Source organism: Phycodurus eques, chromosome 2 (genome assembly GCF_024500275.1).
Source record: "Phycodurus eques isolate BA_2022a chromosome 2, UOR_Pequ_1.1, whole genome shotgun sequence".
NCBI classification, from domain to species: Eukaryota; Metazoa; Chordata; class Actinopteri; order Syngnathiformes; family Syngnathidae; genus Phycodurus; species Phycodurus eques.
Window position 1 is genome coordinate 39205724 of NC_084526.1, and position 21882 is coordinate 39227605.

Sequence of the window (21882 nt, forward strand, 5' to 3'; positions counted from 1 at the left end):
CGACATAACGTTGGGTGAGTAAATCTTGGGAATGAGAGATTTCATAAAGGAAGGAAATACCACAGAATTAACAGGATGCTCCTCTGCTGGTGACGTGTGAAAACTTCTTGTGCGCACGGAATGGCTCGAATTACACGCATGATCCTGCAAGCAGAGAGAAGGGACACATCAATGACAAGAGTTGCCCATGGAGTGTCCATACGGGCCTCGCTCTCGCTCCCTCACATGAGGCTCATAATTCATATTGATGTCATTATCGCTCTACTCCAGTTTGGTAATCTTACAGGAATGTAACAAAGGAATGACTCACCACCTGGTGCTCGCAAGCTGTGGCCCCTGTAATATAAAAGTTTCTTAGCTCGTCATTCAACATCTGCATCTCCGGGGGCATCTGAGGTGGGGGCGATGTGAGCTGGTTGCCCTGGTTCAAACAGAATTCGTCTTCTCTAAAAACGTCCCATTCCTAGACAATAGGACAGTCACAAATCAAGCACGCATTGAGATCGGACAAGAAAAAACACCCAGAAAATGCCATCTTGTTTCAAAATTTGAGGGTGGTGACATCCAATGAGTTGACCATGGTAAGCTTCCGTTGCATATTGTTCAAAACCAATACAACTCTTGCTTTCATTAGGAAAAATCCCAACAATCCAAAAGGCAACATCATAATAATAAAAAAAGAAAATACCTCATCTTGCGCAGAGGTCTCATCAGGGTCTGAGATCTGTCTGCGTGTAATATAATTCTGCGCCGTCTCTCTTGTACTGGGTTGTCGCCTTGTGTCCACATTATTGTCTCTGTTCATGGGTGACACAAAAACACTCTGACCATCAAGACCACACCAATAGAAATATTAGATCATCACTGCGTCATCTTAACTGTAACGTCGGCGGTCGCCACTGTGTAGTTCGGCTCTCATGGTGGACATAGAAGGTTCTTCCGAGGTTATCCTGACGCTCCTCCCAGCCAGGGGGCAGAACAGGTGTCTGCTCGCTCTGCATAGGGCCTGACATGTCCTGAGATTCCAAAAACTCCCATGTAGGCTGCACAAAAAGCAAAACATGTTGCTATAATTCATTTTCATGCCGTGGTGTCCTTGCATGCATACAATAGTATTTTTGCATTTATGCTTTTACTCTTTTTCGCTGCGACTATCCACGCTGCTGCTGTAAAAGTTAATCACAGGGTACTAACACTAAGAGAAAGAAGAAAAAAAGAGAGAAAAGGAGAGAAAAAAGAAGAGAAAAAAGGAGAAAAAAAGAGGAAAAGGGGGAAAGAAAATAAAAAAAGAGGGGACAAAAAGAAATAAAAGAGAAAAGAAAGAAAAAGGAAAGAAGAAAAAAAAGAGAAAAAACTAACGCAAAGAATGGGTTCATCCTGGTTATGACCAGCCCTAAAGGCCTGGCAGGTAGTCTCTGCCCACCCTGGACACTACAAAACCCCCGATATACCCCTCCAAGATATATTATATATATATATATATATACACATCTCGGTGGATTTTGCCTTATTGTGGATGGGGTTGTTCACTGTATAGGCTTACTGTGTTCTAGTCCATCAAATTTGTGTCAATAACATTGAAAACAGATCGATGGTGGTCCACAATATTTTAAGGCTGCAATGAGACACAGTTGTTACTAAACCAGACTTACATCTGTGTTGTCATTCTGATCTGTTGGTTCCTCGTCTGAACCCCCGTTTCTTGGCATGTAGGTCATTTTGAGTCGCAGATGGCCCTTAACTCTGGACTTGTGACTGCACAAAAACATGATGAACAAATGTTTATAATATTGTTATAGTTTTGCAACAAACAATGAATTTCATTGCAATGCATAACAAAAGATTAAAAGCTTAAATGGTCATGAAGTGACACAAACCTTCTGGGGTGAAGCAGAAAATCCTTGAATGTGTAAGGCCTTTGTGCATTAGGATTTTCTGTCTGAGGAAAAAAATAAAATAAAATAAAACAACAAAAAACGAAAATACATTTTTATACTCAAAGCAATGCAAAGCACTGTACCACCACAGAGTATGTTTATTTTTTTTCACCCGGGAAACGTAACATGTACATGTACGGGGGTCATTTGTGAACATTTTGTATACTATAAAACAAATGCAGGAACATCACATAAACATGTTGGACTGTGTTTCCATAACTGGTGACAATGATGCGGAACAAACCCAACACTAAGGGTGTTCCTATTTACATAGAGGTAAAGCTGAGGTCTGCTCTTGTACGGTAAAGTAAATCACATGCAATGCCCATGAACTATACATACAGCACAATGAACAAGGGATTTGCTGCAGCTCTTTGCACATGACCAATAACTTACTGGTATCTGATTGAGAGGAACATCCACCTGTCCCAGAAAGTCATCACGTGTCTGACAAGGAGAAAGAGGGACACACACACACACACACACATCATGACTTGATAGTATTAGTATAAGCACACAAATTAAACACAAACTAATTAAATTGTCAGCATTATGTACGGTGGATATAAAAAGTCGGTGTACTCCTGTTCAAATACCAGATTTTGTGATATCTATATATATATGTATATACATATATAGAGATTTATATATAGACATATAAAGAGACCAAGATAAATCATTTCAAAACCTTTTCCACCGTTACTGTGACCTACAAACTGTACAACTGAACCGAATTTTTCTTAAATCTGTTTGTGAGGGGACGTAAAAATAACCAACGGAAATAATGTGCACACCATCTAATTACTGGAGAGGGGTGGGGAGCTGTGATTATAATTGACCAATCACATTCAAACTCATTTTAAAATGGGAGCCAGCACATACTGTATCTGTCACCATTTAAACCCAAATACATTTCAGATGTTCTAGTAGGCTTTTCCTGAAATTGTTTTCCTTTCTAGCAGAAGCCTGAAGGTTTTGTACAAACACTGACTGCTATTTCAAACTGTTCTCATTCTCTCCTTCCCGCCACCTCAACGGAGGCCCCTAGTTCCAGCTAAAGAGAAGCAACCCCAAAGCATGAAGGAGCCACCACCATGCTGCAATGTCAGTATGGTGGCTTTTTTTTTTTTTTTTTAGTGATGTGCTGTGTTTGCGACAAACATAACCTTTGGAATTATAGCCAAGTGCTTTCTGTATTTCTGTTATTGTCAAGCTTGTATTAGTAAATAACGAAATACGGGCATACAGTACAATAAACAGTCAAGGCAGAAGCATTTTTATGTCCTGATCCAGGAAATGGAAAGTCATGTGTTGAACCATCACGTTACGCCCAACCTGCTTCATCATCTCTAGGCCCTCAAAGGCATTTACAGAGCACTAAATGCCTTCAAGACACAACACTTTCTTTCACTCTATTTGTCATCACTGTGAAACTGCATTTACACCATGCCGCCAGTGTACTGTATATTGTGTACACATGTTTATACTGTGACGTTCACCTCCCTTTTGATTATGAGTAGCCTGGTAAGCTGCTAAAATGCATCTATTATGATTGTAGTCCATACAAATACAGCTGATGCTGTTAGTAGTAATGACTTGTGTAGTTTTTGTCTGATTTACATAATGCTTAAGGTCAATGGACTTGACTTTTACACAATTGTAAAAAGTGTATACAGTAAATAATTGGATTTTTCTAAAGAAGGCAATGGCATTTTATGTCCTCCATCTGCCCCCCATTGTGTTATCTAAGAACTAAGGTTACAAGTTCATTGTAGTTTTATCATGTTGAAGCTTGAAATACCCTTTTGGTAAAAGTCTGACTCAAAAGATCAAAAGTCACATTGTACAAATGATCTTGAGCCTAATTGGGAAAATGATCCTTTCAATAAAATGTCAGTGCAGTATTTTATAAACAGCTACAGGCCAACAGTGATGGCAATCCCAGGTGGTTTAAAAAGTTTTGTCTGACATTTACATGTTTGTATCAAACACTGAAAACAAACGTGAACATTTCAATGATAAAATGACACTGTTAAAAGCATGTCAGAAAAATCCTACGACCAAAGTCTGCTCAATTTTTAGGTTGCTGGCAAAGAGTTTTGTAACACAGTGAGGCATCTGTGAAGCAAAGTAAGTGATATTATCTCCACTTGGCAACTTTAAACAACTTGACAGGTGGACCGCAGAGCTTGTGAAACCTTAACTACTGACTAGCAAGCCAGTTAATGTTATTGGAGCAGCAGTACTACAAAGTGTCAAAAATGAAGTCAGTCTGATCAGCTGGTTAAAAACATTTTCAACAAATTCACTGTAAATTTGTAGAGTTGTTTATCAGCACAAAAACAACAGCGGAAAATCGGATATAATACACTGGACCAATCCATGTGGGGGTAATAAATAACCACGAAGATAAACTAGGAAGTCACCTTGACACTGCGCTTTAATATGTTTATTACAGCAAGAAAAGGCTTGGAAAATAACTGGGCTCCTTTCCTCTTAGTCTCATTTCTCCAAACAACGCGAACACTCCTGAAGGAATCTTGGCCAGTTCCAACTTGAACTCGGAAATGTACACAAACAAACAACCCCTCCACAAAAAGAGTGGCAGGTGCGCTGCACCACTTAGCCTGTCCAACGATTCTCTAATGGCATTTAGGTCAAGTTGTGCATAGCAGATATTGGTGATCGCTGGACATTTAAGAACAGTTTTTTAAAAAAATATATTTTAAGCTTACTTGTGTAACATGCACTCAGTTGTTGATTAACCCATGACATCGTCCATGGACTGATAACAGTTGACCTAAGTGTTAAAGACATTTTTACTCATCTTTAACACCCTGTTAAACTGATTTTGAAATCAACACATGATATATTCCATATACAGTGCATAGGCCTACGTCCAAACTGTCCAGCCCTAAAGTGGACTAAATTGTATCTTGATTTATGCTTTATTCATTGCAAAATAAAGGAAACACCTACCATTAGTCAAAAACTGAATCAAAAAGAAATAAAAGTAAAAAATATTTTTAAATTCCAGAATACTAGTCTTCTTTGGCAAATGTTACACCTCACCATAAACATTGTTTCATAATACAGTGGTGCCTTGAGATACGAGTAACCGGACCTACGTGGTTTTCAAGATACAAGCTGTTCGATCAATTTTTTTGCTTTGACTTGTGTGCCAAAATTCAAGGTACGAGCGCTCTATGATGGCAGTGAAATCAACTCACTTCACAACAATCAGCAGTTTGGCAGATAGGGAACAATTCTTCAAAAAAGAATAAATACAAATAAAAATAATTGAAACAACCAGACAATGCTTCATGCTAAGACATAATGCAAAACACCATAGACAGGCTAACAAATAGCATCCATTGTCAGTGCTATAATCCTTTGAAAAACACATATTTGAACACAAATGGTGCATCAACACATGCAGACAGTGAATATAACAATACTCACAGGTATCTATTTTTTAATCCTCTATGAAAAATGATCAATATTACTGCAGTTTACTGTGTCATTTACAGTAGTTGTGAAAGTCTTCTTCAGTCTTATTCTTTACGTTTGATTTAATTATGATACAATATATCTTAAAGTACAATATTCATGAACAATAAGTGTTTTTTTTTTTAAGTTACAAGCATGGTCACGGAACAAATTAAACTCGTATCACAAGACACCTTTGTACTTGTACATGTTGTGCATTTAAAAATTGTACAAACTACCATAGTGGCCATGGGTTTTTATTTACTTAGCCGCAAAGGTCTCCATTAGGCGCAAGGTATTAAAAATAAATAAATAAATTGATTGAGAAAACACAGAGAAACCCAAAACATAAACAATACTGAAGACAGTTCAAAGGCCACGACACAAATTGCTGTCTCAACATAACATAAGATCATCTTTAAAACCGCGCAGGGAACTCACTCACAACATCTGAGTGGCAGCCAATAAAACGCCACACTTTAATTCATCTGACAGACTGCTTACATACCTCAGTAAGTACTGTGATTTTGGTTAGCAACAGAGTTAGGAATGAAGACCTGCTGGGCTCAACAATTAATATTTTAACATCTGTGTTAATATATGAACTAGGGTAATTACTAGACTTTTCACCGATTTTATCGGCCTTATCGGCATCGGCCGATAATTAGCATTTTATGCTGATCGGCTTCCTCTTCTTTTCCTTTCGGCTTGTCCCTTTGGGGGTCGCCACGGCGCGTCATCCTTTTCCATGTAAGCCTATCTCCTGCATCCTCCTCTCGAACACCAACTGCCCTCATGTCTTCCCTCACGACATTCATCAACCTTCTCTTTGGTCTTCCTCTAGCGCTCTTGCCTGGTTGCTCCACCCACCAATATATTCAGTATTTCTCCTCTGGACGTCTCCAAACCATCGAAGTCTTCTCTCTCTAACTTTGTCTTCAAAACATCTAACCTTGGCTGTCCCTCTGATGAGCTCATTTTCCAACCTGGTCACTTCGAGAGCGAACCCCAACATCTTCATTTCGGCCACCTCCAGCTCTGCTTCCTGTTGTCTCTTCAGTGCCACTGTCTCTAATCCGTACATCATGGCTGGCCTCACCACTGTTTTATAAACTTTGCCCTTCATCCTAGCAGAGACTCTTCTGTCACATAACACACCTGACACCTTCCTCCACCCGTTCCAACCTCCTTGGACCCGTTTCTTCACTTCCTGACCACACTCACCATTGCTGTGGACGGTTGACCCCAAGTATTTAAAGTCCTCCACCCTTGCTATCTCTTCTCCCTGTAGCCTCATTCTTCCCCCACCACCCCTCTCATTCATGCACATATATTCTGTTTTACTTCGGCTAATCTTCATTCCTCTTCTTTCCATCTTCTTGCCTCCATCTTTCTAACTGTTCCTCCAGCTGCTCCCTGCTTTCACTGCAGATCACAATGTCATCTGCAAACATCATGGTCCACGGGATTCCAGTCTAATCTCATCTGTCAGTCTGTCCATCACCACTGCAAACAGGAAGGGGCTCAGGGCTGATCCCTGATGCAGTCCCACCTCCACCTTAAATTTGTCTGTCACACCTACAGCACACCTCACCACTGTTCTGCTGCCCTCGTACATGTCCTGTATAATTCCAATATACTTCTCTGCCACTTCAGACTTCCGCATGCAGTACCACAGCTTTCCATCAACATCCTCAAGGCAAATAATGCATCTGTGGAACTCTTTCTAGGCATGAAACCATACTGTTTCTCGCAAATACTCACTTCTGTCCTGAGTCTAGCCTCCACTACTCTTTCCCATAACTTCATTGTGTGGCTCATCAACTTTATTCCTCTATAGTTCCTACAGCTCTGCACATCACCTTTGTTCTTAAAAATCGGCACCAGCACACTTTTCTTCCATTCCTCAGGCATCTTCTCACGTGCTAGAATTCTATTGAACAAGCTGGTCAAAACCTCCACAGCCACCTCTCCTCGATGCTTCCATACCTCCATAGGAACGTTATCAGGACCAACTGCCTTTCCATTTTTCATCCTCTTTAATGCCTTTCTTACTAATCATTGCCACTTCCTGGTCCACCACACTTGCCTCTTCTACTCTCCCTTCTCTCTCATTTTCCTCATTCATCAACTCCTCGAAGTATTCTTTCCAACTGGAAAGATCATCCCAGATGATCGCACTACTTGTCACTTTAAACCGCATACACTCCTTGAAGTCTCAGCGCCCTTTGCACAATGGTCATTGCACCGGACTATTGCAATATTAGTCGTTCGAACTGCTCTAAGTGCTAGAGGACTCTGCATCTTTTTGCACAATTGTTTTTTGTCAATGTCTTTATGTCCCCAAAGTGTTCTGTAAATTGACTGTTTGTTGTACTAGAGCGGCTCCAACTACCGGAGACAAATTCCTTGTGTGTTTTGGACATACTTGGCAAATAAAGATGATTCTGATTCTGATTCTGAACTGTCCAGCACACTACTGGCACCAGTCAACATATTTCCATCTCTATCCTTAATCACCGTAGCCTGCTGCACATCCTTCCCATCTCCATCCCTCTGTCTGGCCAACCTGTATAGATCCTTTTCTCCTTCTTTAGTGTCCAACCTGCCATACATGTCATCATATGCCTTTGGCCTTTGCCACCTCTACCTTTGCCCTATGTCGTATCTCAATGTATTCCTTTCGCCTCTCCTCGGTCCTCTCGGTGTCCCACTTCTTCTTAGTTAACATTTTTCCTTGTTAGATTTACTGTACTGTGAGGTTCCACCACCAAGTCTCCTTCTCTCCTATCCTGCCAGAAGATATACCAAGTACTCTCCTGCCTGCCTCACTGATCACCTTGGCTGAAGTGGTCCAGTCTTCTGGAAGCTCCTCCTGTCCACCGAGAGCCTGTCTCAGCTCTTCCCGAAAAGCCGCACAACACTCGTCCTGTCTAGGCTTCCACCACATGGTTCTCTGCTCTGCCTTAGTCTTCCTAATCTTCCTCCACACCACCATCCTATGCTGTCTAGCCACACTCTCCCCTACCACTACCTTACAGTTGGTAACCTCCTTCAGATTACATCGTCTGCACAAGATGTAATCCATCTGTGTGCTTCTACCGCCGCTGTTGTAGGTCACCCTATGTTCATGCCTCTTCTGGAAAAAAGTGTTCACTTCAGCCATTTGCATCCTTTTTGTAAAGTCTACCACCGTCTGTCCCTCCAAGTTCCTTTCCTGGATGCCGTACTTACCCATCACTTCTTCATCACCCCTATTTCCTTCACCAACATGTCCATTACAATTTGCACCAATCACGACTCTCTGTCTGTCTGGGATGTTCAGAACTACTTCGTTTAGCTCCTTCCAGAATTTCTCGTTCACCTCTAGATCACATCCTACCTGTGGGGCATAGCCACTAATCACACTATACATAACACCCTCAATTTCAACTTTCAGCCTCATCACTCGATCTGATACTCTTTTCACCTCGAAGACATTCTTAGACAACTCTTCTTTTAAAATAACCCCGACTCTATTTCTCTTCCCATCTACACCATGGTAAAATAATTTAAACCCTGCCCTTAAATTTCAGCCTTACTGCCTTTCCACCTGGTCTCATGGACACACAATATAGCAACCTTTCTGCTAATCATCATGTCAACCAACTCCCGAGATTTTCCTGTCATAGTCGCAACATTTAAAGTTCCTACATTCAGTTCTAGGCTCTGTGCTTTCCTCTTCTCTTTCTGCCGAAGAACCCGCTTTCCACCTCTTCTTCTTCTTCGACTTTGACCCACAGTAGCTGAATTTCCACAGGCGCCCTGCAGGATGACAGCGCCGGTGGCGGACGTTGTTAACCCGGGTCACGACCGATCCGGTATGGAATTCTTTGAATGAACGCTCATATTTGTTTGGCAAAGTTTTAAGCCGGATGCCCTTCCTGACGCAACCCTCTGAATTTATCCAGGCTTGGGACCGGCCTACAGTTTGCACTGACCTGTGCCCCCCATAGGGCTGAATTTTATGCTGATCGTCAATGACGTCATTGATCGGCTCAGTAAAAGACATTTGCTCCGCATCGCAATCGTGCACAGTATATTTGAATTCAAAAGCTAGTTTATTTTTAGCCTTGTTGCGTGTCTTTTGGTGTAGTCCTGTAAATAGCTGACGTCCAATAAAGTTATTTAAAAAGAAAAAAACATGTTGGCGGTGTGGAACAGACAACACGTCTGAGACAGACAACACGTAATGCCCGGATCAGACTACAAGACATATTTGTTCTTTCACGATTGCACTATGACAGACTACTGCAATAAAATCTTGTATTCCAATACCACCGCATCCAATTTTTTATGATCATTGGGCTTTATCTTGTCAACTCAAATGCGACCGGATACACTTGTTACCGTGGCGACGACAACAAGAGTGACTATATTACGCCGACTATATTATGAGGGCAAAATGGGGAAAAACGTGTGATGGTGGTCACCAGTGCTCAGGACAGGAGAGGACGTTCGTTTCAGGCTTGCTTGAGGTATGTTCACGTACTTTTAATACGATACGGCTCAGAAGTAGGCAACAAAACGTTATGTAGCCTAGCAAGCGAGTGGTAGCACGAACGGTTGGATGCCACCGTTCTGTCGAATCATGCTCTCAAGTTTCAGTGTGTGTGAAATCATTTAATTAAAAATATAGTAATTTCATTAGTTAGTTAGCACCCATTATTTCTGTCATGTAATGTTGGTTTGACCTGACTGATAATACACGATCTGACTAGAGCAGTGATTTCCAACCTTTATGGAGCCAAGGAACATATTCTAACCTTCCTGCCATTTAATAGAAGACCATTAATTTGTTCTGTCTGTCACTATGCCTCACTTGCATAAATAGAGGAACAAAGATGCATTATTTATTGTAAATATCATTTTTGGAGCAATTAAGTACACAAGTATATACAGTAAATGAACAGGTCATTTAAATAGACACATTCCTCCATCTTGTGATCCGATCGGTGATCGGTTATCGTTTTTTTTCAACTCGCTGATCGGTGATCGTCCCCAAAAGTCCTGATCGTGTAAAGCCTCGTAATTACCGTTATAACCTGACACGAAAAATTAAGCGACTGTACGGGGAAAGGCGATTATTTGTTTCAAGTGGACGTCGCACCTGGCAAACAATTGAGAAGAGACAGCGATTAATAGTTAGTGTTGTTCACTGTCCAATGGGATAAAACAGTTTTTTGTTTTTGTCTTTTTCAAGGAAAACCCGAATCCTCAGTGACACCGGACATGCTCACGCAGTCAAAAAGCATAGTTTTTTATGTATATAAATCTATATATGGGGGGGGGGGGAACCTGATACTTCACAAACACAGCCTCGCAGGGGCACCCACACAGAGGAGGGAGCACACACCATGCTTTTACTGAGAAAGGCTCACGCTCCCACCCTGCCAACATTGACACCCACCAACACCAGCCCACCCCATTTCCAGACATGGTTGGCGTGACTGTGCGCTACTCTAGTGCCATGCTGTTAAATTTGAATCCACAGGACTGAGCCGTGCTACAAAGCACCAGACTATCCGGAGTCACAGGGAATATTTCAAAAGCACTTTATTTATATCAGCAAGGGGCAGTGCTTTTCTCACCACTAATATTAGCTTGGGTAAATACTTAGTTAGATTACTCATTGTGCAAAGAGACTAATGGTATATTTAAATAATATATAACTGAGTTTACATACTTGTAAATCCAAACGATCATAAGATAAGACCATTTGAGATTCAATATTTCAGGATTTTCTTTAAAAAAATTAAATTAAATTAAAAAAACTGCGAACAGATTTACTGTAATGTAACTGTAAATCTCTGAGTGTTCACATCGGGGTCGTAATTGCATTACTTACCTACAGCAATCTTCTCTGTTACCGAGTGCCCCTCTTACCTAGTGTATCGTGAGTTTACCGTCAGTACAAAGGCTTTAAGGGATAAAATCAGTAAAGTAGAGCAGAATTATCATATTATATTGAATGCAAAAAATAGTAGATATCATTGATAGGTCTGAGAAATAAATGGAATGGTGATATTAATGACTACCCTTGAGCAGGCGAAATTCATCTTGAAATGAGCACAGTATTTTGCTGATGCATACATTGTGTTGCACAACCGAACGAGCAACGTCACACTCATTCCATAAAATGTCACTTCAAGCTGTGAGAATTTTCTTCAACCGGTTTAACAACATTATAAGCAAACAGAAACTTCCTTTGTTATCTGCCGGAGTCTGAATAAAAATGGTGCTTAAGAGCTGCTTGCCATTGATGTCAGAAATAAAAATTACAATTTTCAGCTCAGGGAGCATCAGTCAATGTCAAACAAAGAAACTCACCTTAGCATTTTGGCTTAAGTTCTTTGCGGTACTGTTCCCTTTGCAGCTTGCATCTGCATTATTAGGTAAGCTCGGCAACTTAGCTGGACAGCACGGCGAAAGATGAATATGCACATGTGGAGAGTATGTACTACCGAGTTTTGTGTTGGAAACATGACATGAAATCCCAGTGTTGGCATAGGGCACCTCCAGAGAAAAGCTCTGTTGAATGGCGCGATGACAATGGTTTTCCTCTAACCTTTCTTGTTCTTTTGCTAAGGCACAGAGTTTTTCCTCTGAGGGTTTTGCTGAGGAGAACAAACAAGCCGAGGTACTACGGTACAGTTTTTTCTTATGGTTATGTTGAGTCTCAGGCTCTGCACCTGGGTAGGGAGCGTCAGGATATTCCGCACTGACTTCAGCTGTAACTGGTTTCTGATGGGCAAAGTGTAGCAGAACACTCCTTGAGTGATGCTGAGATTTCTCGTGAGCTGATGACTCTTCCATCACATCATTGCTGTCCAGCTCTGTACATTTAGGTTTGTCTTGAAAAGGAATATTAAAGTGTACCATATGTTTGGTGTCCCGACACTCAGATGAAGGGTTTCCTTTGAGACGTTGGCCACTTGTTGATGTGGCAGACTCTTTCCAAGTCATATCCTCTTCATCCTGTGAGAAATCAGTGGCAGGTGTCAAGAGTGGAGCTCTTGTTGTTGGGAGAGCAGGAAGAGCGACTGGGTTTACCGGAGAAGCAGGTGGCGTGCTACAGGGGCTCTTTGGGAATATAACCAAGGAGGAACAACGTCTCAAGGGGACCTTGGACGTGCAGCAGAGAATGCTCTTCTCTTGGGTGGTCCTGTGCTTTTCTGGAGTCTCTGGCTCGAAGATACTGTTGCTACTCCAGTACCCGGCATCGCTGGCCATACTACTGCTACACGAACCTCCATCAGAAACTGCAACCGCTCCGGCTTCACTGCTCCTGGGGTCTCCATCCCCTACGGTGCTATCCCGGTCTCCAGTGAGCGTGCCGCAGGGCTGTAGCGAGATCTGCACAACACCTTTTTGACTACATACTCCTGTGTTAACCCGCGGTATAAATACTGAAGAATATCGTTGTAAATTTCCATAGTCCGGTGACAGCGAAGTCACCTTGAAGTGTAGAGAACTGTGCGCCAGACTCTTTGTGGGGCTACCAGCTGACAAAATGACTCCACTCTCCTCACCATGGCTGCTGAGGCACTCTGACAGAGGGTCGGTGTGGCTTCTCCTTGACGCGAAGTCCAAACGAAGCCGCTGTGCCATTCGTTTAACTCTCTAATCCCTGCAGCACTGAGGAGCGCTGCATGATAAAAGTCGGTGGTCAGGAAAAAAGAAAAAGCAACTGCTCTGTGCTTTGCGATCACAATCATTAGTGGGTGTACATAGCCAAAATAGCTCTGGTGACATCCTACATTCCACTCCAGGCTGATCTCAGCTTTTAGTCAGAGGAGGTCAGTGGTTCTGTTTGGAGACATGACCAAAACATACAACCTTTCAAACAGGAGCAATCCAGGAGGTTAAGCCTCATATGGAGACCAAAATTATTCTAAAAACTTACACTGCCACTGATCTGATTAATAACCTTAACGTATTGGCCAGTTAAGATGGTTCCAGCCTATTCAGCGTCTCATAGCTCCTGTCTTGTCCGGTCACCTCACTCAAGTTGAACACTCCGAAACTAAAAACTACACGGTGCCGTTCTGTGTAGCTTCTCAAACCCAAGTGCTGTGTGTGAAATGTTACATCTGCCTGTGGCCTCTCACTGAAGACTCTACTTCCTGCTGGGGCTAGGCTTCTAATCTTTCTGCCGCTCGGTGCCCCCAAAAATATGTTTACCCGCTGCTATTGATTTACAGGAAATCAAGGGGAACGAATCTAAATAACTCTCTCTCGAAATTAGGAGTAGTTAACAAAATCATATACACTAATGGTCAAAATATTTGGTCCATATTATCAAATGCTTCTTCACTTGTATGATTGGCTAGCATCAGAAATAAGGTTGTAAATCTGCTACATTATCTGCCCCCCAACAGAAAATAGAAGATAAGAGTAAGGGCGACCTGATTTGACTGTGGCGTGACTGCTGTTATATGACACCTCATGTAACAGTCTGTACTGGTCTGATTTCCTGTCACTGCTGTTGCTGTTTATTAATGGCGGGCTATTGTGAACCAGGTTGTGCTATTTAAACTACCATGCTCTAAACCTTGTGACTGGCTATTAATTGATGGTGCATGAAATAAAGAATGGATGACGCGTATGTATTTATGTCCAGTCATATGTTATAGGACAATGAACCGTTCCGCCACTGAGCTAATATTAAAATTACCCAAATAATCTTAACACCTTTATAACTGTTACATGGCAATGTTTTAAAGCAGGAAAACCCAAAAGGATCACCATCACGTTTTAGAACTCTTTAATTATAAAACTATCAAAAGAGACCTTGGGCAGCATGAATAGTATCAATGTCATACTGTCACTAGCTTTTAAGATATTCTGTCATGAAACATTTACATAGGACTCAATAGTAGTACTACTAGGCGAAATGTCGAGCTGTGGGTAGCCAAAAAAACTGTTCCCGTCAATTGATTCTCGTTAGTGACATTTCATAGTCGACCAATCAAATGGACAGCAGGGATCTTAGCTCCACCTTACAGTACTGTACCATACCACATCAGCAGGTACCTAAACCAAAAGGGTGATGAAAAGTGGGATTGTAAAGATTCATGATTTTGGTTACTTTTAAACTTTTTACAGTGGAAAAACAAAACAAAGTATACTGTGCTGAAGTTAGCAGAAACATGCCAATTATTGGAAACTTGGAAATAGCTCAGAGCACTTCAGATGTAAATAGTAGCCCCTGGAATGTTATTACTCTGTTTCCGTGTTTCTGACCATAGAAGACAGTGGGTATAGCTTCTATCTCTTGAGTTGCCTCAATGAGCCAAGGGAAAAATCCTAGTATCTAGCTAGTCTTTCTGGTCAAGTACCTTGGTTTGTTCATGGTTTACAAACTTGCAAACGTCTTGCATAATGTTCACAATACGCTGCATTTCAGAGGTTGTGTTTTGGCCATTTTTGGTCGCAAAATTGTAGGGCATAATAATTCACTGATCATACAAATTCTGTCTAATTTGTAGAATTGATTGTTGAAATGGCAAAAAGGAGTCCAGCAGAGGCGCTGCTTATTCAGTCGCTTCTAGTTTGTGGTCCAAAGAGCAACAACATGATGTCAGCTAAGTTAAGTTGAACTACAGCCTCGCAGACCTCTGCTATGGGAACTCTTTTGGACAGCATCAAAACAATAGTTTAGAACATTTAGAGAGGGATTCTTACATCTACCATGAAAACGCAATAGATCAAGTGAAAATCACCATCCCTATCTGACATACCAACCATTTCATTTTCAATAAAATGTGCCCACAACATAAGGCAAGAACCTGCACTGTAATGAAATGCTAATATGCAGGAACTACTGTGTGTGTAATGACTGAAAAAGAATTGATGCATTGAATACCCAGTCTACTACCTCATCACATGATCTTCAGCTGCAAAACATAAGAATCCGTTGAATGTGTTTCTTGACGAAACTATTTACATACAATAACTCCTCTGTAAACAAACATCATCTGAAATCAACAGCCCATGTGACATTTTTTTGTACACCTTTAGGCAATGTGTGTCAGGATGGGGTTTTTTTTTTTTTTTTTTTAAGAAAAACATTTACCCATATTTACAGCTGGGAAAAAAATAAGTTGTTGCGGTTGTCAAACACTTTACTGTACATCATGGCAAAACAAGGGCCGCTTAATATTTAACAGGCAGTCAAACCAGACTTAACCTTGCAATCCGTCAGTCTGGGCCTTATTTGCCTAAATAAAACTTGCTACCCACATTCATAATATAGGACAACATAAAATAATTATATTTTTACAGTAGCTTGAATGCCATTGTGCAACGTCCTCATTTGTAACACTATACCCTACCTCTAAAATCTCTTCAACATGGCCATATAATACATAATACAGTAGTTAAAGTGTTTCAGGGAGCAACACTAACTATCAACCCAGAGATTATTGCAGTGTTTCTCAAAGTTTGGTCCACAGACCAATGTAGCTCATCCCACACATGACAGCACAATGCAGATCACAAGATTATGAACTCGAAGGGCCGTCTGAACAGCATAAGTATGTGAAGTGGGTGCGTTAAGTCATCAAAATATATATATTTTTAAATCTTCCTAGCGCATACATTTTCTCAGTTAATTCATCACAATGACACATGCACAAATGTGCACAAAGACAGGCACGTACAAAGCAGCAATTAGAAGACAAACATGTAACATTCCAGTCAGCCAAGTGTGCAACTTATTTAAAGTTACAATATGCATATCACTTACCAGGCGGTTCTCATCAAACACCTCCAGCAGCAGGCGGTGCTTCCTGGGATGGACCTAAAATCAAAGGTGAAGGAGACCACAAAGCCTTAATGATTACCTGCGTGAAACAATGTTACCTGTTCAGCAAGGCCAAAAGTTGAAACGAAAGCATTTCAGGTTCATGGTATGTTCATGTGAGCAGGGTGGAATCGTGTTTACATGTCGTCCTGTGTTAAGTTTGCGTGTTCATTCCACATTCTTAAAAATGCATCGTAGGTTCATTGAAGACTCTCACTTGTCCATAGTTGTGAATGTGAGTGTGAACTTGTTCGTCCGTATGCAATCTACCATAGACTGGGAACCAGTCCAGGGTATATTTATGTGAAGCAATACAACATTGACACTTACTCTAAAATAGAATTCCTCATTCCATTTTGGATCCAGTGACTTCAGGTGACAGGAGAGGAGCAAAAAACAAACACATGAGTACATGCATAACATGCGGTTGTAGTATAACTGCAAATATGTGCGTTCTCTGTCACCTTTTTAATTGTTTTAGTCTGGACACTTGCTATTTCCCCGCTGATGGGATCATAGAGTGACAGTCTTGTATACGGATCACTGCAAAATAAGAAAATGTATTTAAATGCGGTCATGAAGTCGACATTGATCTGCAGAGGACAATTGTCTACAAGTGCTCTATATTGCATTAGTGGTTCTCCATGGTGGGGATGTGCCCAAAGCAACATTAACATAATAGCTAATGGTTCAACTACTTCATGCACAATTGACTGTAATAGTTATTTCATAATGCTTTGGGTCAATGGGACGCACATTAAAACCACATCCAGTCTCATATTGCCACTTAGTCTTACAACACTGCATTATTTGCATGATTTTTTAAAGTCTTTTGATAAAATACACCAATTCAAATACTAAATCTAAGAAAAAATTTGGCCTTTTAGCAGAAAAAAAATGTGGTTTGTAACTCACATACCTGTTACACATTAACCTCCGCTGCTCTCAGACGAACCAAGAGCATTTCAAAGGTCAGAGAGCTTGTACAGAATTAATGCTTTCCTTAGATTTGAGGGAAAAAAAGGAGTCTTTCTTTGTTACAAATTTGAACTGTACTTTTTGTTAAACATAACAAAATGTTATCTTTGCCTTAATGGGATAATGGAGAACAAAAACAGTCATCACAGTTCACTGACAGACATGTGTGCACTATCATCACATACTGTCCTAATGCGATGAGAGACAAATTCAGCTAATTAAATTTTACGTTTGAAAAATAAGTTAGGGTTAGACAATTTACAATTAGATGTAAAGCATTGCATACGGTACTGTAGTGAATTAGGGATGCACCTATACGACTTTTTTCAGACCGAGTCGGAGTACTTCCATTTGAACACTTGCCGATACAAAGTACCAGTACTTGATAATGTCATTATGTCTTGCAATTTTGATGAAAATGTGTTTTATTCTGATCAAATATTTTTAAAAGACACCAACATTAATTGAACATAGCGTATGTTTCACTAAAATACAACACAGTACTCCTTATACATGCATATCATAAAGCTTTTCGACATTGTCTACTGTAAGCACTTCACTGCATTTTCACTTTATAAGTAATTTGTCATAACGGGAGACTTTAACATTCATATTGACAACATCATGGAAAAAAATCTAAAGAACTCTCTGCTGTACTAGACACATTTGACCTCTCTCAACATATTAAGAGTCCAACCCACACTCAAGGTCACATCTTAGACCTGATCTCGAAGGATGTTGAAATTCTATCAATTGACATTAAGGTTATTGCTATTTCTGATCCATTTTTGTGCATTCTTTGAATTAGAGATTCTTCCAAAAGTTCAGACAACCTCTATGACTATTAAGAAAAAGGTACATAAATGAGAGTACCGCCACGAAGTTTATGGAGACCATTGCTGTGCCACAAACTTTGAATGCTGAGACAGTTGATGAACATTTGGATAATTTCACCTGTAAAATCTCATATGTCATGAATGCTGTCGCTCCTATTAAAACTAAGACAATCTTGAGGCGACCTAGAAGACCGTGGAGGAGCACAATGATGGTAAAGACCTCTAAATCAAAGTGTAGGAAAGCAGAACGTAAGTGGAGAAAAACTAAAGTCCAAATTGACGATGACAAAGTATTTGTAATTTTAACCAAGCGTTAGTCAGGGCTAGACAGCAACACTTTTCTGAAATCATCAGTAAGAACGTCAACAATACTCGCACTCTGTTTAGCCACCCAGGAAAAACTCTATTACCATGTCAGAATTTGATACAGTTGACCCAAAAAACTAGAGAAAACGGTTCAGCAGCTGAAACCATCAACGAGATGTCTTGACTCAATACCATCTGACTATTTCAAAGCTATTGCAAAGTTTGTGCTAGCTGATTTGCAGCAAATAATCAATTGCTCACTTCAGTCAGGCGAGTATCCTAAAGCTCTTAAAGTAGCTGGCATTAAGCCTCTGCTAAAAAATAGAACACTGGACGCTTCCATGTAAGCAAGCTATAGACCCATCTCAAATCACCTTTTCAAAGCCAACATTTTTGAGAAAGTTATTTTTAATAAACTCAGCAATTTCTTGAACTTAAATGGACTTTTTGACAAATTTCAATCAGATTTGCGAACTCATCACAGTACAGAATCTGCTCTTATCAAAGTGCTAAATGGTATAAGGTTGAATACTGACTCGGGAAAGGTGTCAATTCTGGTCTTGTTGGACCTCAGTGCGGCTTTTGATACTGTAGATCATAATATACTGCGGAACAGGTTGGAAACATGGGTAGGACTAAATGGAACAGTCCTTAAATGGTTCAGGTCCTATCTGGAGGAAAGAAGTTATTTTGCAACCATTGGAAGTGTTCAGTCTCATCGAATGGCAATGGCCTAATGGGTCCTTCAAGGGTCAGTTCTTGGACCCCTCCTGTTCAGCCTGTATATGCTACCCTTGGCTCAAATTCTTCAGAACTTTCATTTTGACTATCATAGCTATGAAGATGACACACAGTTATATCTAGCACTGTCTTCAGATGACTACAGTTCAATTGAGGTGTTGTGTCACTGTCTAAAACAGATTAATAACTGAATGAGCCAAATTTTTCTTCAATTAAACCACAACAAAACTGAGATAATTGTTTTTGGCAATAAAGAAAAGAGGATTGATGTTAGTAAATACCTGGAGTCACTCTCTTTAAAAACCTAAGACCAAGTCCGAAACCTTGGTGTTCTGATTGATTCCCGACCTGACTATCAACAGTCATATCAAATCAATTACTAAAACTGCCTTCTACCATCTGAAGAACATATCCAGAATGAAGGCTTCCATGTGTCAAGCAGACCAGGAGAAGCTCATCCATGCTTTTATCTCAAGCAGACTTGACTATTGTAATGGTCTTCTGACTGGACTCCCTAAAAAGACCATTAAACAGCTGCAGCTCATTCAGAATGCTGCAGCTCGGGTTCTGACCAGAACAAAGATGTCAGAGCATATTACTCCAATTCTAAAGTCTTTACACTGGCTTCCAGTCAGCTTTAGAATAGATTTTTAAAGGTCTGCTACTGGTCTATAAATCACGAAACGGTTTAGGTCCTGAATACATGAATGAAATGCTAATAGAATATAAACCCAGTAGGGCTCTGAGATCGACAGACTCAGGTCAAATAGTGGAGCACAGAGTCCAAAGCAAACATGGTGAAGCAGCATTTAGCTATTATGCTGCACACGAATGGAATAAGTTGCTAACAGAAGTGGCGTCTGCCCCAAGTGTGCATGTTTTTAAGTCCAGGTTAAAAACTCTTCTTTTTTCCCATGCATTTTAGAGAATATCCACTTTTAAATGATATTTCTTGCCCTGTACGCTGTTTAAATTGTATTTTTCCTCTCATTGTTTTAAATGTTTATAAGATATTTGTTTCTCTTTTTAAATACTTTTAATCATGTAAAGCACATTGAGTTACCTTGTGGATGAAATTGGCTGTATAAATAAATTTGCTCCGCTTTGCTTTGCTACTACACTTTATTACCCCCAGCACTAAAGTGCTGTAATACAACCCCAATTCCAATGAAGTTGGGATGTTGTTTAAACATAAATAAAAACAGAATACAATGACTTGCAATTCATGTTCAACCTATATTTAATTGAATACACTACAAAGACAAGATATTTAATGTTCAAACTGATGAACCTGATTGTTTTTAGCAAAGAATCATTAACTTGGAATTTTATGGCTGCAACACATTCCAAAAACACTGGGACATGTGGAAAGACTGAAAATTGAGGAATGCTCATCAAAAACCTGTTTGGAACATCCCGCAGGTGGACAGGCTAATTGGTAACAGGTGGGTGCCATGATTGGGTATAAAAGGAACTTCCCTGAATTGCTCAGTCATTCACAAGCAAAGATGGGGCACTCCAGACCTGTCTCCCATTGAAAATGTGTGGCGCATTATCCATCCATCCATTTTCTGAGTCGTTAAAAAAAAAAAAAAAAAAAAGTTACATCTTACTTTACTTGACTGGCAAGTCGCTAGAGATTTCTCAACCATACAGCGAACGTGACCGGAAGGCCATTGTTCATCATACAACACACATTCAGGGTTTCATAAAATAAAAAAGCCCACATACAAACTAGCCTTACATATCTCGAACGAACACTCATAACAATGTGAGCAGTAACGAAGGCAAGCAAAGAGCAACGTTTAGCTTAAATAACTACAAGTATTTGCAAAGCCCCCCACAAAGCATGATGGGAAGTAGCAGAGCTCCTTGGCATCACTACGATAATTTAGACCACAAATATGCCACAAACAATAATCCCAAACACTTCAATAGCATTTCATATACTTACAAACATCTTTAAACATTGCTGTACTCTTTAATGCAGTACTGTACAGTACTGCTGATAAAGGGGATAAAATCTGCGAAAAAGTGAATTCACAATTGCCAAATTGCCAAACATTTTTATGAGACGTATGCAATTACTGTATGTGGAAGTGCAATGTATATCTATTGAGATTGGACCGACTTGAGTGATGTCCAAAAAATTTCCCCGAGGGGGACAATGAAGTTAATCCTAATATTTGTGTGGCTTTGAATACAATTTACGATCACATAATAAGAACAATTAATAGTTGGACCTCATATTTGACTTACCTTGCCCCAAGTATATCTTTTTTAGCCAGGTGCATCCCTGCAATAACTTTCACTTTAAGGATTCTGGATTCACTCTAAAGAAAACATAACAACAACAAAATGAAATTATTATGCAGTGCTTACATATTCTACATGTTATTGGGAGGAAACACAGTCAGAGATATAGTATTTTATCAATTCTGACTGGAATTGGATAGCAAGTCCTTATCCACTATATCAGTGGTTCTCAAACTTTTTACACCAAGTACCACCTAAATAAAATACATTGGCTCTCCAAGCACAATCAACATAATGACTGTGGAACATTAGCATACAGACACATACTAAACCACTGTAACATAATGCACAGTTTGAACATAAACAGTGCGCTTAAATATAGAAAAATAAACTGTATTTAAATGATGATTAAATTAAAATGTATTGCAAACCAAAGTTAAAACATATAAAAATATACCTAAATAAATATTTTAAAACAACTGGTCCTAAAAAG

General features: G+C 40.1%; 2 protein-coding genes across 3 annotated transcripts in view; both read right to left on the reverse strand.

Moving 5' to 3' along the window:
* Nucleotides 1–21882, reverse strand: part of nedd4a (NEDD4 E3 ubiquitin protein ligase a) — a 39809-nt gene that overhangs the window by 15092 nt on the left and 2835 nt on the right. For both annotated transcript variants that reach the window (XM_061670613.1, XM_061670612.1), the window contains exons 2-12: nt 21393–21466; nt 16737–16815; nt 16603–16641; nt 16216–16269; nt 2334–2384; nt 1878–1939; nt 1653–1755; nt 880–1043; nt 689–797; nt 311–463; nt 61–144 (exon numbers count right to left, since the gene is read on the reverse strand). In XM_061670613.1, the coding sequence (XP_061526597.1) occupies nt 61–144; nt 311–463; nt 689–797; nt 880–1043; nt 1653–1755; nt 1878–1939; nt 2334–2384; nt 16216–16269; nt 16603–16641; nt 16737–16815; nt 21393–21466 (972 nt within the window). The remainder of the gene's footprint in view (nt 1–60; nt 145–310; nt 464–688; nt 798–879; nt 1044–1652; nt 1756–1877; nt 1940–2333; nt 2385–16215; nt 16270–16602; nt 16642–16736; nt 16816–21392; nt 21467–21882) is intronic.
* LOC133399235 (E3 ubiquitin-protein ligase NEDD4-like) lies at nt 11734–13328 on the reverse strand. The gene has a single exon (XM_061670614.1). It carries the CDS (start codon nt 13074–13076, stop codon nt 11778–11780), a length of 1299 nt encoding a protein of 432 aa, XP_061526598.1. The 5' UTR covers nt 13077–13328; the 3' UTR covers nt 11734–11777.

Coding starts and splice junctions, on each gene's coding strand:
- LOC133399235 (XM_061670614.1), bottom strand. CDS start 13,076: ATGGCACAGCGGCTTCGTTTGGACTTCGCGTCAAGGAGAAGCCACACC.